The sequence below is a fragment of the Psammomys obesus genome, unplaced genomic scaffold, assembly GCF_907164565.1.
Source record: "Psammomys obesus unplaced genomic scaffold, mPsaObe1.curated_primary_1811, whole genome shotgun sequence".
NCBI lineage: Eukaryota > Metazoa > Chordata > Mammalia > Rodentia > Muridae > Psammomys > Psammomys obesus.
The window spans coordinates 14,545,927-14,560,292 of NW_026585691.1; the positions used below are offsets into that span (position 1 = coordinate 14,545,927).

At 43.1% G+C, this 14,366-nt stretch overlaps 1 protein-coding gene across 1 annotated transcript in view; it reads left to right on the forward strand.

Annotated features, from left to right (window-relative positions):
* Positions 1-3: 3 nt before the first annotated feature.
* The window catches only part of Cilk1 (ciliogenesis associated kinase 1), a 38,357-nt gene continuing 23,994 nt past the window's right edge, over positions 4-14,366 (forward strand). The window contains exons 1-4 of the mRNA XM_055598735.1: positions 4-104; positions 5,236-5,290; positions 9,032-9,153; positions 10,260-10,339. Of these exons, the coding sequence (XP_055454710.1) occupies positions 4-104; positions 5,236-5,290; positions 9,032-9,153; positions 10,260-10,339 (358 nt within the window). The remainder of the gene's footprint in view (positions 105-5,235; positions 5,291-9,031; positions 9,154-10,259; positions 10,340-14,366) is intronic.

The following is a 14,366-nucleotide window of genomic DNA, read 5'->3' on the forward strand; positions in this document are numbered from 1 at the left end:
ACCATGAATAGATATACAACGATCAAGCAGCTTGGGGATGGGACCTATGGTTCTGTCCTGCTGGGAAGAAGCATTGAGTCTGGAGAACTGATTGCCATTAAAAAGTAAGTTTATACTTCACCCTTGCAAACTCACACTGAGTTCTGCCTGTCAAGATGATTTGAACTCTGTCCTGTCCATTCCCTGTCTTGGAAACATTTCTAAAGGGGAGTAGATAGGAGGCATGAAGAATATTAGATGATGATTCTAAAATTATAGAGAAACCATACGACTTCTGATGAGAGAGTGGTGAAGCAGTGAACTTCACTTTTCAGGACAGGAAATGTATCTGGTGTCTGCTGTATGGGGTCTTCTCATCCTTGCAGCCACAGGTCAGACCTGTTGAATCAGTTACCTATTGCTGCACAGCAGTTTACTCCAGACTTGTGCGTTAGAACAACATACTATATTATGTGTTCAGGTTATTTTTATAAAACTGTTTGTTTCTCAGTTTCTCTCTTAACCCTGCTTTCACATAAACAATTGAAACTCTATTATATTATTTTCACAAGCTTCACAGCACAAGAACTGAGCAGTTATTAGTCTATTCTTAACCCTTTAAGCTAATGTGGCTTCCTCCCAGTGTATATCCCAGACATACTTGCACTTTCTATCTTTTCTGCTCCAGCTCCTTTTCTGATCTCACTTCGACTTCTCTCATGGCTCTATCCCCTACTTCTTCCTCCAACTCCTCACTTCCTATCTGGCAAGAAGTCCAACCCTATTTTCTCCCTTGCTCAGCAATTAGCTGTGAGCTGCTTTACTGGCTTATCAGGGAACAATTGGGAAGCAGTGTGTATACATCATTAAGACAGGAGATTCTCAGAACAAGGATTGCAGCCAGATATGGGGGGGGGGGAATTGGTATAGAAATCAGCATTTAAATTACTTATGCCTACAATTATATCTCAGTTTCTGTGGGACAGCACAAATTAGCCGAGTTATCTGGTCCAGGTTCTCTTCTGAGGCTGCAGTCAAAGGGTTCCTCAAAACTAGTATTTTTGAAAGGTGGAAGGCGAAAGGATCTGCTTCCAAGATCACTCATGTGACTTTTGGTGGCATTTAGAACTTCATTTATTGTTGGACTGAGGGTCTCAGTTCATTGCTGATTGTCGGCCAGAGGTTGCCTCTCAGTGCTTTACCGTGTGGACTGATCCAAAGAGTAGTTCACAATACGGTGACTTGCTTCATTGAGATGTAGGCAGTAAGAAAGCAGTAAGGAGCTGAGAGGAGGCTCAGAGCTTAAGAATGCTTACTGCTCTTAGAGAGGATGAGAGTTCAGTCCCAGCTCACAACAACCTGTAACTCAGTTCCAGGGGCTCTAACACCCTATGTACACACATGGTAAACATAGACAGGGTTTCTCTGTGTAACCCTGACTGTCCTGGAACTCAGTGCGTAGACCAGGCTGCCCTCGAATTTAGATATTCCTGCCTCCTGAGTGCTAGGATTAAAGGCGTGCGCCGCCACCACCTGGCATTATATATTTATATGTGTGTGTATGTATGTATTTATGTATGTATACATATATATTATTTTTTTAAGAAAGAGGCTTCTTGGATAGAAGTCTCTCTTCCATCTGTTTGCTCTTTGTACATATCTTTTTCACTCTTATAAATCAAGTACAGAAGTGACTTCCTCTCAGAATGATGTGCCATTACTGGCTAGAAGCAGGTTACTGAAGGACAAAGGGTACGCATGATTATAAACAGCAGAAGATAAGGGTCTTTGGGGACTATGCTAGGTCTGCCTATTGGGCTGCCTATGCCCATCTGCCTTCTTCCCATTTCCACTAAGTCCTGTAACCATTTAAAAATCATCCAGCATACTGTTCCACTTTTATTCCAGACTTGGTTATCCTTCTTATCTTTGTTTTGGTTTGTTTGTATGAGACAGTCTTGCTGTGTAGTCTAGGCTGGCTTTGAACCCACAGTCCTCTGCCTTGCCCCCTGGGTTACAGGTGTGTAGCACTTTTTCTGACTGCATTTTTCCTATCTCCAGCCAACTTAAAACCTCTTGATGTTGCTCCCACTTATGCCTCACCTTTGGTCATTTAGTCCTGACAATTGTACTAAATATCTGTCTGGTCTACCTACTCAATTACCTCTAGAACCTCACTTCCAACCTATTACCATTTGCCATCTGACCACCAGATAAGGCTCTTGGCTTCCAGTCATTTCGTTGCTCATAGCAAACTGAAAAGACAGTTAATTAAAACCACTAGTATCAAGCATTCTTTGTGTCCTCCTGCCTCTTTGTAGCCCTGTGCTGAATAGTCTTTATGTCAACTTGACACAAGCTAAAGTCATCTGAGAAGAAGGAACCTCAATTAAGAAAATAACTCCATAAGATCAGATTGTTGGCCTGTAAGGATTTTCTTAATTAATCGTGGATGGTGCCATCCCTGGGCTGGTGGGTTCTGTAAGAAAGCAGGCTAACCAAACCATGGGGAGCAATCCATTAAGCAACACTCCTCCATGGCCTCTAAATCAGCTTCTGCCTCCTGGTCTCCACCCTATTTGAGTTCCTGTCCTGACTTCCTTCATTGAATGACTATGGATATGGAAACATAAATCAAACACACCTCTTCCTCCCCAACTTGCTTTTGGTCATGGTGTTTCATCACAACAGTAAAAACCCTGAGACAAGCCCTTTGTCTCATCTGACTTCAGTGCCCACAACAGAGCTGAAACCTAATCTCTGGTCTTGGCATCACCTCAGTCACGTATCTTATTAGACCTTTCCGCTTTCCCCTGGTTTTGCTGCCCTTTGCCCTGGCTTTTAGAATTACCTTCTCAATGAACTTCCTGCACCCAACCTTCACAGAGTCCAATATGACATAGCTCTCTTTCAGTATCATCCTCCTAGCATCAAGCATCAATTCCAAGGCCTACAAGTTGCCACACCTTTGGCCTGTTTCTCCAGCTTTATCTCTTAGCACAGCCTCCTTGCCTCTTCCAGCCTTTAGCTTTCCAGTGTCTTGAACTTTCTAGCCAGATATATTTCTAGCCAGATCTTCTCATGATAGGCCCTACCACAAATTCCTAGCTACAGTGGACTAATTCTTCACTTCCATGGTGGTGAGGCTGAGGTAGCAGGTTGCAGAGGAATAGACTAGCAGCTGAGTTCACTCACTCCAAATAGGGTGAGACTTTTGAAACCTCAAAGCCTACCCTCAGTGACATACTTTTTCTAACAAGGCCACACTTTGTAAGCCTCCCTAACCAGCCACACCTACTTGAGACCAAGTATTCCAGTGTGCTAGACCATTGAGCGTGGCTATCTCCTTCAACCACAGGTACTGAGATGCTGTATCTGGCATGTGCAGTGGAATTAAGACCCAGTCCCTGTGGTGTACCAGCCATGTTCTGAGCGCTCAGTAGCCCCATACTTCTTTCAAAATATATTTTAAACTAATTTTTTAAAAATTTCATATATATGTTCAATGTAACTTGAATCCACCCCTAACTCTATGGGCCTTCCTTGCATATGTCCCTCCCACCTTCATCATCTCCCCTTCTTCCTCTTCCTCCTCCTTTTCCTTTTCTTATTACAACCCCCCGAGTTTAACTAGTACTCTCTACCTTATCCTACAGCAACATATATGTGACTGCCATACCATCACAGAAGAGTTCCACCACCACCAAAAGTTCTACTGGCCAGCACTGGCCTAGACAGAGTAAACCCGAGCAAGTTTCCTTCAGGCCAAGGGAGCTCATTAGTGGTCGAGCCAGACAGCAATCCTGGCTCTCTGCCCTACATCAGGTGGCCTGTTTAGGGGTTTCTGTTGCTGTGATAAGGTTTCTGTTGCTGTGAGGTGCTGGAGCCCACTGGCAGAGTCGAACGGTTTTTGAGTCAGGAGTGAGGATTGAAATTAATAAACCAACACACAACATATGGGACCTTTCCAAGAGGCTCTAGTGGAAGCTAGACACCTTGCTTTATTCCAGACTCCTTTTTAGCCAGAACAAAAGCCCCTCAGGATAAATGAGTAAATTTACAAGGAAGTCAAGCAAAATTTGTATCCTAGACAAGGACGCCCCACCTACTGTCTCAAACAAAAGGTGAAACAGACTTGGAAATTCTTCCCTGACTCCAAATGAAGGCCAGTCTTTCTGCTGAGATCTAAATATCAAAGCAGGCTGGAAGACCAGCGGCTCCCAACCGGAGGAAAGGGTTATTTCTCCTTAGAACATTCAGGTCACCCCCATCGCTGAGAGAAGCCAGGGCTGGAACCTGGAGACCAGAGCTGAAGCAGAGGTCCTAGGGAAAGGCTGCTTACTAGCTTGCTTCTTGTGGCTTGCTCAGCTCAGCCTGCTTTTTATACAACCCAGGCCCAGGTGCTCGGGCATGGCATGCCCTCCGGTGAGCTGGGCCGGCCAGTCTCAATCACTAATCAAGACAGTGCCCCACAGACCTACCGAAAGCCAGGCTAATGGGAGCATTTTCTCAACTGAGATTCCTTCTTCCCAGATATGTCTAGATTTTTATCAAGGTGACAGAAACCAAGCAGTATATCGGGTTCCTACCGCTGCTGGGAAGCTTAGTGACTTAGACTTGCCAGGTTTTAAAATGTTTTTTTCCTCCTGAGTGCTGGGATTACAGGCATGCACTACAACGAAGAAAGCCTGTCTCAACCTCCTCCCCCCCCCCAAAAAAAAAAAAGATGAGAAGGGGGGCTTCTTTCACACAGTATAATGTTTTGTAAAACTTGAAACCAACATTGGTTAGGTTCAGAATGAAAAAATAATAATAATACTTAACTCTATGTGCGTGTGTACACAAACACGAGTGCAAGCCCTCACGCTCACAGAGGCCGATAAAGGACATTGAATCCCCTGGAGCTAGAGTTGTAGGCAATTTGAGCTGCCTGGTGTAGGCTCTGGGATTAAATGAGGGTTCTCTGCAAGAACATGCGACACTCTTAACACTCAGCCATCTCTCCAACTCTGAATAAAAAAATTTAAGAAATGATGTTCAGAGCCAGGTGCGGTGGTGCAGCACCTGTGATTTCAGCACTAAGGAAAGGCAGAGGCAGGTGGATCTCTGTGAGTTTGAGGCCAGCCTGGTCTACAAAGCGAGTCCAGGACAGCCAAGGCTACACAGAGAAACCCTGTCTTGAAAAAAACAAAGAAAGAAATGATGTTCACCCTAGCACTTGGAATAAGCATGCCATTCCTTGTTCTTCTCTTTCAGAATGAAAAGAAAGTTTTACTCCTGGGAAGAATGCATGAACCTTCGAGAGGTTAAGGTATTTAGTACTTTATCAGGCAACGGTTCTGTTTGGCTGATTAGAGCGGCTGTATGTATGGCTAGATTTATAGCTGGCGTAGTCATTCGTTTGTATTTTTTCACTAATACTGTGAAAGTAGAAAAATGATATTTTACAATTGGTATCTGAAAGTGAAGGATTATGATGTTACTTCCTGAGTGTATTGTTACTAGAATGCTTTTGTCATTCATAGATTTCTTCAACCTGCTTATTTGATAAGTGATAATTGGTGGAGCTTTGCATCCACAGGTGTCATTCCTAATTACTGAGGCCAAGGAGGAGCTACCTCCTATAGCATATTTCTCCTAGATATGATAGCAGTTTCCTTGAATAACAACAATACTCTGTTGTGTGTGATGGCATTCTTTGTTAGCATTATGTAGAGTATGCCTTTACCCTTTTTTTTTTTTTTTTTCTGATTGGTTGATTGGGGTTTTCTCTTTGTCTTCTTTTCTTCCTTTTTTTTTTTTTTTGTTCACTTGCTTGTTTTTTGTTTATGGTTATGGGTTTTGGGTTTTTTGTTGTTGTTCTTGTTGGGTTTTTTTTGTTTGTTTTTTGTTTTTTTTTTCCAGATAAAATCTGCCTATGTAGCCCAGGTTGACCTTGAACTACAAATCCTCTTTAGCTCTGCAGCTTCCCAGTTGCTGAGTTTGACAGACTCTACCATGCCTATTGAAGCACCTAGTTTTGAGCCCTGCCCTCTCCCCTACATTCCATGCTGGGGAGCAAACCCAGGACCCCATGCCTCCCTGGCAGCTTCTCAAGAGCAGAGCCACACCCCAGCCCCTTTGCTTTTGTTCCCTTTTTTTTTTTCCTCCATCCTGCCTCATCGTCATCTTACATCTCTCCAGGTAAATTGACCACTTGGGTTTTCCATTTGTAATTATTTTCCTGAGCATTTCTAGTCCTCTCATCCAGCCCTGTCTGGAAAACCCAGTAGGATATGAAACCAGCATTTTTAGTACGTGGAACAGAGCTTCACATCTAGAGCAGGGACCTACATATTTGTTCTTAAAGGGCAAGGCAGTAACTCCTTTAGACTCTATGAGCCAGAAAATATCATGTGTGTATATATATGTAGTGAGTGAAAAATACTGTCAGGTGTGGTGGAGCATGACTGTCATCCAAGTACTTGGGAAGCTAAGACAAGTGGATCTCTAGGTTCAAGACCAGCCTTGCCTATGTATTGAGCTCCAGGCCAGCCAAGCCTACATAATGAGACCCTGTCTCAAAAAAAAAGAAAAGAAAACGAAAGAAGAGGGGCCAAGTGTGGCAGTGCACATTTTTAATCTCAGTACTTGGAAGGCAGAGACAAGTGGATCTCTATGAGTTCAAGGAAAACACATTCCAGGATAGCCAGGATTAGATAGAGACACACGGTCTCAAGACAAATCAAAAAAGAGAACAGAGGGCTGGAGAGATGGCTCAGAGGTTAAGAGCAATGACTGCTCTTCCAGAGGTCCTCAGTTCCATTCCCAGCAACCACATGGTGGCTCACAACCATCTATAATGATATCTGGTGCCCTCTTGCAGATAGAACATTGTATGCATAATAAATCTTTTTTTTTTAAAGAAAACAGAATTATACAGTATAAAATAATAATTGGATACAATTTTGTTATAAGTCTTTTTTTAGATAGTTTGTTTGTTTGTTTATTTATTTATTTATTTATTTATTTATTTATTTATTTATTTATTTATTTATACAGTGTTCTGCCTTCATGTGTGCCTGCATGCCAGAAGAGAGCATCAGATCTCACTATAGATCTCAACATGTGGTTGCTGGGTACTGAACTCAAGACCTTTGGAAGAGCAGCCAGTGTTCTTAACCACTGAGCCATCTCTCCAGCCTTTATATAAGTCTTCTAATGAGACCAGTAGCATTGATTTCTTGGGAGACCGTAACATTAACCTTAATTAAGGTTCCAGGTGTTCAGGGCTAGAAAAATGGCTTAGAAGTTGAGTTCTCAATGCTTTTGTAGAGGACCCAGTTTGGTTCCCTTCCCAACACACACATGGATGGCCCACGACTGCCACCAGTTCTGGGGTATCCAGTACCCTCTTCTGGCCTCCTTAGGTACTTGCAAGCATGTGCTATACATACATACAATCAGGCCAACATGCATACACCTAAAATAAAGTTAAAAAAAAAAAAAAGAAACAAGAGTAACATTCTGTCATGAAAGCGATTGTGAATACTTACCTGTACAATCTGCTCCTAGCTCATGGGCCCGATGAGAACAGGCAGTGAGCTAAAGTTCACCCATGGCTCTAGTAGTATGCTAACTTCTTGCTCAGCAAAAGCAATAATCAACCTAGCTTGGTCATTCTAGAAGATTCTAGCCAAAAACTGGTGAGGATTCATGCCAGCAAAGTGGCTGGGCAAGAATTGGTCCTTCGGGGAGAAGGTGCCGGGAAAGTCTGACTTGGTCCTTCTCTACTGGCCATGTTTCTTCTATATTCCAAGCTTATTGTTCCAGTTCTGATCATTTGGGTCCCCCAGGGTTTTGAATGTTCACTTTAACACTACCTTCAGCATACAGTTTGTTTCTTTGTTTTCTTAGGGGTGTTCGTTTTGTTTTGTGTTGTTGATGATTTTAGGTTTTTCAAGACAGGGTTTCTTTGTGTCACCTTGACCGTCCTGGAACTCTGTAGGCCAGCTCTGCAGACAGGCTGGCCTTGAACTCAGAGATCCACCTGCCTCTCATGCTGGGATTAAAGGTGTGTACCACCACTACCCAGCAAAAGAAGGTATTGTTTTTAATGAAATCCAAAGATAGGGAAACTTACGCAGTTTCTCATTATTGACCTCATTGCTCTATGGGGAAAAGACTGTGAAGTAAAGGGTTCAAATTCTGACCATCCAGGTAAGACTCCCGATCACTGGGTGTCTCTAAATACTACATTCGAATACAGTTGCTGCTCAGTGACAGGACAGCGTTGTTTGCCATTGGCAGATGGTATGTACGGAAAGTCAGACAAGCAGGGCTACACTCGAACTTAGAAAACCACACGTGTAAGACGAGTAATCAGAAACTCGTGCATCATCTTCTAAACTGCGTTCATGTTCCTCTGCTACTGCCTGATTTTCTCTCCTTTGTTGCACCTTTCCGTCAGTACCTCATCAATAATATGTCTTCCTTCCTCCCTGGTAATTAAAGCTCACGTTGTAAGAAGGAGCATTTGTCTCAGGCAAACAAGTCTGAAGACAGTCAGGAGACTCGGGCTGTCAGCCTCAGTCCTTTGTGCAATTTCCTGTTGCCCATGACTGCTACCTGGTGACCTCTGCCTTAACCAGCTGCACTCTCCAGAGCCAGAAGACTTAAAACCATGGCGCTGTTTTTTATTTATTTATTTTTTTTGTTCCACTCTGGCCACTTTCGCAACCTGAATTCCGTGGTCTGGAGGGAGTGAGCCTAAAATAGCCTGGGCTTATTGCCACAGAAATAGTCGTCACTGATTGCTTCGGGCTGGGTGCAGCTGGGATTTTCGGCCAGTGGTCAAATGTTTGCCTTCTAGTCAGTTGACTAAAGTCATCTTTGCAGATAAAGTTATGTTGACTTCAGAGAAATACTGTTTATTAAATTACCAATAAAATGTAATTCATGGTATGTTCTCAGTTCTAAGATTAGATATTCCTTTCTACAAGTGCTTAGGATTACGTTCCCTTTTAGGCAGATTTATGTTTCTAATTTTGTTTTGTTTCTCACCATGTTTCAGTCTTTGAAGAAGCTCAATCATGCCAACATAGTAAAGTTAAAAGAGGTTATCAGGGAAAACGACCATCTCTATTTTATCTTCGAGTACATGAAGGAAAACCTTTACCAGCTCATTAAAGAAAGGTATGGTTTGGTCATAACATTATTCTGTAACAAAGTATCTTTGAGATTGCTTTATTATTTTAAATTGTGCACGCAGGGATGCGTGTACGTGGGGTGCCCACAGAGGCCAGAGGTGCCGGCCCCTCTAGTCCTGGAGTTACAGTGAGCCGTCCCAATGTGGTGCTGGGAGCTGCGCTCTCAAGGGTTCTCTACGAGAACAGTATGTGTTCTTAACCTCTGAGCCATCTCTCCAGTCTCACAGACATAGCATTCTTAGAAGTGGATACTGCAAGGTAGATGTGATTCTTGTCTTGTTTATTTCAGTTTTCTAGTTCTTTCTGTAGTCCTTTGGTCCTCTGGACTTTAATGATGAAATCTGCCAGGTGGGTGAAGGTCCCAGACACATGCTTGTGCCTGGGAGTCCTGGGATAACTCCCAAGAGGCATCTTGCTTGTTTTCTTTTGTTTTGTGGGTTGTTTTTTTGTTTGTTTGTTTTTGTTTTGTTTGGCTTTGTTTTTTAGGAAAGGTCTCATTCCCAGGATGGCCTCAAACTTGCTGCAAAGTCGAGACTGGCCTGGAACTCCAAATCCTTCTGTGTCAGTGGTTCTCCACCTGTAGGGTTCTGACCCCTTTCACGGGATCATATATCATATGCTGCACATCAAATATTTACATTAGTATTCACCAGAGTATCGAAATTACATTTATGAAGTAGCAACAAGATAATTTTATGGTTAGGGTCACCACAGTATGAGAAAGTGTATTATAAGCTCATGGAATTCGGAAGGCTAAAAATCACTGTTCTGCAGGAGCCTTCTGAGTCCTGAGATTTTAGGTATGGCCACCATGCCTAGCCTATTTTTAGATACAGTGTTAAAGGCTTCTTATTTATTATTATTATTATTAAAAGTTTACTCTTTTCTTTGTAATAGAACTGAATATCTTGGTATTTATTACTTAGTTCCACTATATCAACAAGTGATTATGTTTTTCTGATATTTATTATCAAAGGATATGGTAAATTTTTCTTAATTTTATACTATACAATCTGAATAACACAAACACAAGAGAGTCCCCTTAAGACAGAAACTCAGGTTTTTAACTTTGTTTTCTTCTCATCTATACAGAAATAAGTTGTTTCCAGAGTCTTCTATAAGGAATATAATGTATCAGATACTGCAGGGACTGGCATTCATTCACAAGCACGGTAGGTGATTTGCAATGTTGTGCTCCTGAATAGCAGGGAAACGTCAGCAGGTAGATGGCAGAGGAAGTATTGTGTGCTCTGTAAGGTGCTTCCAGAAGAGGCTGTAGAGCTGACCGGCTGATAGTGGCTTTCAGAACACGTTCTCTTGGGACTTCAATTTCTGAATTTCCCTGTGTGTGTGTTCTTCAGTTTTAACAAACACTGATGTATCAATAAGAAACGTCAGATCAGAAATCTGAGGTATCCGTGTGTTGCGTCTAACCCACACTAGCATCCCTGCACCGTGCAGCTCATTTTTCTACATCAGTATATTCCAGTTTGTTTCAAAGGGGGTTAAAGTGGCCTAAAACTTTATACAAACAGGAAAACAAAATAAATTAAAATTTAGCAAATTGATGAAGAGGCAAATGAGGTAGGGATACAACCGGGAGTAAGAGTCCCTCCTCCTTTCTTTCCTCCTTCCTTTTCTTTTTCCTTCCTCTCTCTCTGTCTCTCTCTCAAGAGAGGAAGCATTTATTCTGGCTCACAGCTTAAGAGAGGAGATAGCTGGGTGTGGTGGCACGGTCCTTCCTTCAGTCTTAGCACTAAGGAGGGAGAGACAGGCAGATCTCTCTGAGTTTGAGGCCAGCTAGCTAAGTAGTAAGACCAAAGGGAAAAAAAAGGAAAGAAAAGAAAGGACAAAAGGATATCGTCATATACAGTGGGAATGGTAGCACAAATGTAAGGTCACGTTATGTCCAAATTTTTTTCAATTATTGTTTTAAAATGTTTTCATATAATATAGAATATAATATAATTAAATAAATATAATATATAATATATTTTAATCGCATCTTTCCTCTCCCCCAAGTCCTCACCTAGGTTTTCTTCACCTCCCTACCCACCCAACTTTGTGAGGGGTTTTTCTCTCCCTCAAGAGAAAAAAAAAAATACCTAAAGGTCAGAAAATACTAAGTCACAACCCAAAAAAAGCACACAGAAAAATGTGGAATCTGTTTTGTGTTGTACACCTACACCTGAGCATGAGGCTGGCGTTGGGGTATGGCTGATAGATAGCTCCACTGGAGAAAACTGATGTTCTGTTTCTCAGCAAATAGCATGTAACTCCTTGGTTAGGGGTGGGACATTGTGTCCGCTTCCTCCTCTCTGTGCTCATGTTTTGTCTGCCTTGAATTTGCACAAGTCTAATGTGTGCTGTCACAATTTCTGTGAGCTGATACGGTGTGCATCAGCTCGATTGTGTCTGAAAGATGCTACTTCCTTAGCATCATCCACCCCCTCTAGCCTTACACTCTTTCTGCCTCCTCTTCTTCATAGAGCCCTGAGCCCTGAGCCCTGAGGAGAGAGGTTTGATAAAGACATCCCATTTAGGGGCTGGAGAGATGGCTCAGCAGTTAAGAGCACGGGCTGCTCTTCCAGAGGACCCGGGTTCTATTCCCAGCACCCACACGGCAGCGCACACCTATCTGTTACTCTAGTTCCAAGGGCTCTGACACCCTCACACCAGTGCACATAAAATAAAATTTAAATTAAAAAAATATGTAATTTAAGATTGAGTGTTCCAAGGTTTCTCATTGTCTGCATACTGTTCAGTTGTGGGTCTCTGTGCCAGAGTCTGTAGGGATGAATCTGCTAACTGGGTACCAGCTTGATTTTTCCATGTTTGATGGTATAAGTAAATGGTTCTTTACACTCTGGTTGTGTTGGGGGCGGGTAACCACTAGCATTCCCCATAGCCTGTGATGTTTGTAGGGTAGGTCCAGCATGCCAGCGGATTTTATGTCAGTAGAAGCAGGCAACAGATTTAGTTCTGAGCTTGTTATACAAAGCAAAATGCGAAACATCATTAGTTAGAACATGAGTAGTTTCCTTGACATAAAAATACACTAGTTAGCCAGGCGTGGTGGTGCACAACTTTAATCCCAGCACTTAGGCGGCAGAGGCAGGTGGCTCTCTCTAAGTCTAAGGACAGCCTGGTCTACAGAGTGAGTTCTAGGACAGCCAGAGTGGTTACCCAAAGAAACCCTGTCTCAAAAATTAAAAACAAACAAACAAATTGACTAGTTACCAAAAGCAGTGCCATTATTTTTTAAGTTACTACCTTTGCTTTATGTTTACTTATCTAGCATGTGTGCGTGCATGCGTGCACACGCATATCTGCATGTGTCACAGCTTGGGTGAAAAGGCCAGAGGGCAACTTGCAGGAATCTTGCAATGAGTCCTCTTTTTTTCCACCTTTACATGGGGTTTGAACTCATGTCATCAGGCTTAGAAGCATTTTTACCTGCTGAATCATCTTACTGAGCCCAAAACTATTATTAATATCATAATCAGAAAGACACTTTCTCATGGGGCCTTTGGAGGGGGCACTGTATCATGTGATATTGTAGTAAACACAGTGGCAGGCTGCATGGGCCAGTTTCATGTGCTATCCTTTACTGTAGGCTGGTTCTGTCACCCGATCAGAGAAAGCAATTCTGCACTGCCCCCGGGTGACTCACTTTAGGGATGGTGTGGGTAGTCCATGGAGAGATTTAGAATGTCCAAAGGGAAACATAGCTATACGCCCTTCAGGAAACTATCCGTGTGGGGTTTTTGTCTTAACTGAGCCTGTGAAGTTAAACAGCAATGACTATGAGACAATAATCTCCAGCAGCTCTCTGGAACATCGCTGGTCCTAACCACTGCAGGCCAGATGAGGTTGGATTGGTATCTTTTCCATGAATCCATAGCCAACACATAGACATGTCTGGGTGGAGCCAGGAGTCCTCTGAAGGTCATTTGAGGTTGCTTTAGCATGTAGACAGTGGCTGGTTTTGTACAGGCAGAAGTCATGCGCTCTCAGTCTATGGATGTTGTCACTGTGAACACTGCACTACAAATAGATTCAACCCAGTACCAGATTAGGTGTAAATTGTCGGTGGGTAGAAAGATCTTATGTTGCACAAGGCAACACATTCTATCCAGGGTGAGTACCTGCTTGCTCTCTACCTCTAAGTAGCAACTCATAGTTCCAGGGTAAATGAAGCACACAGACACAGGCTATCTTTGCAAACTCTTCTCATCCTCCAGCACAGGCTTTATAATCAGTGAGTGATTGATTGCACAAGGCTAAGCTGACTTGTTAATCCAGCTTGGTGAACCCCAGGTCATCTTTGATCCCACTGACTTTGAAGCACGGGGTCTTTAGCCTGTATTCATAAGAATTCACAGCCGGTGGTGTGTATTCAGACAAAGTATCCTAGGGACAAATGGGTCACATAAGAGCTCAAAGCAGAAAAGTGGGGAACCAAGGGAAAATTCTGCCAGCTTGTCTTCAAATAGGGAACAGTCAGAGTGTTAGTCATTGGTTCCCTAACCCTGGAACCTGCATGACCTTTTTACTCCTTTCCACAAGACTCAGATATTTGTTGCTAGGAAGAACTCACAGCCTTCCTCTGGGAGCCTGCTTAATGAGGTATTCATAGACTCAGACCACCTATGCACTTCCATACATGTTCGTACACCTGTGCCTATCTCTGCGTGTACACCTGCCCATATGGCTTTCATCCATACAGCCCCTCCTCTCCCTCACACATACACAGAGGTATGGGCAGACACACAGATATCTTCAGCTAACAATTCAGTGCCCCTCAGCAGTCCTTTGGAACTCTGCCCTGCCATTGTTTTACAAGCTTCAGACATTGAGAATGTATGTGCAAGAGAGAGTCAGGCCTGCACATTCATAACCTCGAGACCCTGGCCCTCACCAGAGGTAGTGGTTGTTGACATTTTTCCCAGATGCGCAGTTCTGGGGAGCTAGCTCCATCTGGTATGCTTTCCTTTCCTTGTCACCTTTACAGGTAGAGAGAACGGATAGTAGCTAAGCCTTTCAAAAAAGAGGAGGCTGCCTGGCGTGGCTCACCCTTCAGTCCCAGCGCTTAGGAGGCAGAAGCAGGCGGATCTCTGTGAGTTCAAGGCCAGCCCTGTCCAGAGACTGAGTTCCAGGTCAGCCAGGGCTACACAGAGAAACCCTGTCTCAAAGAAA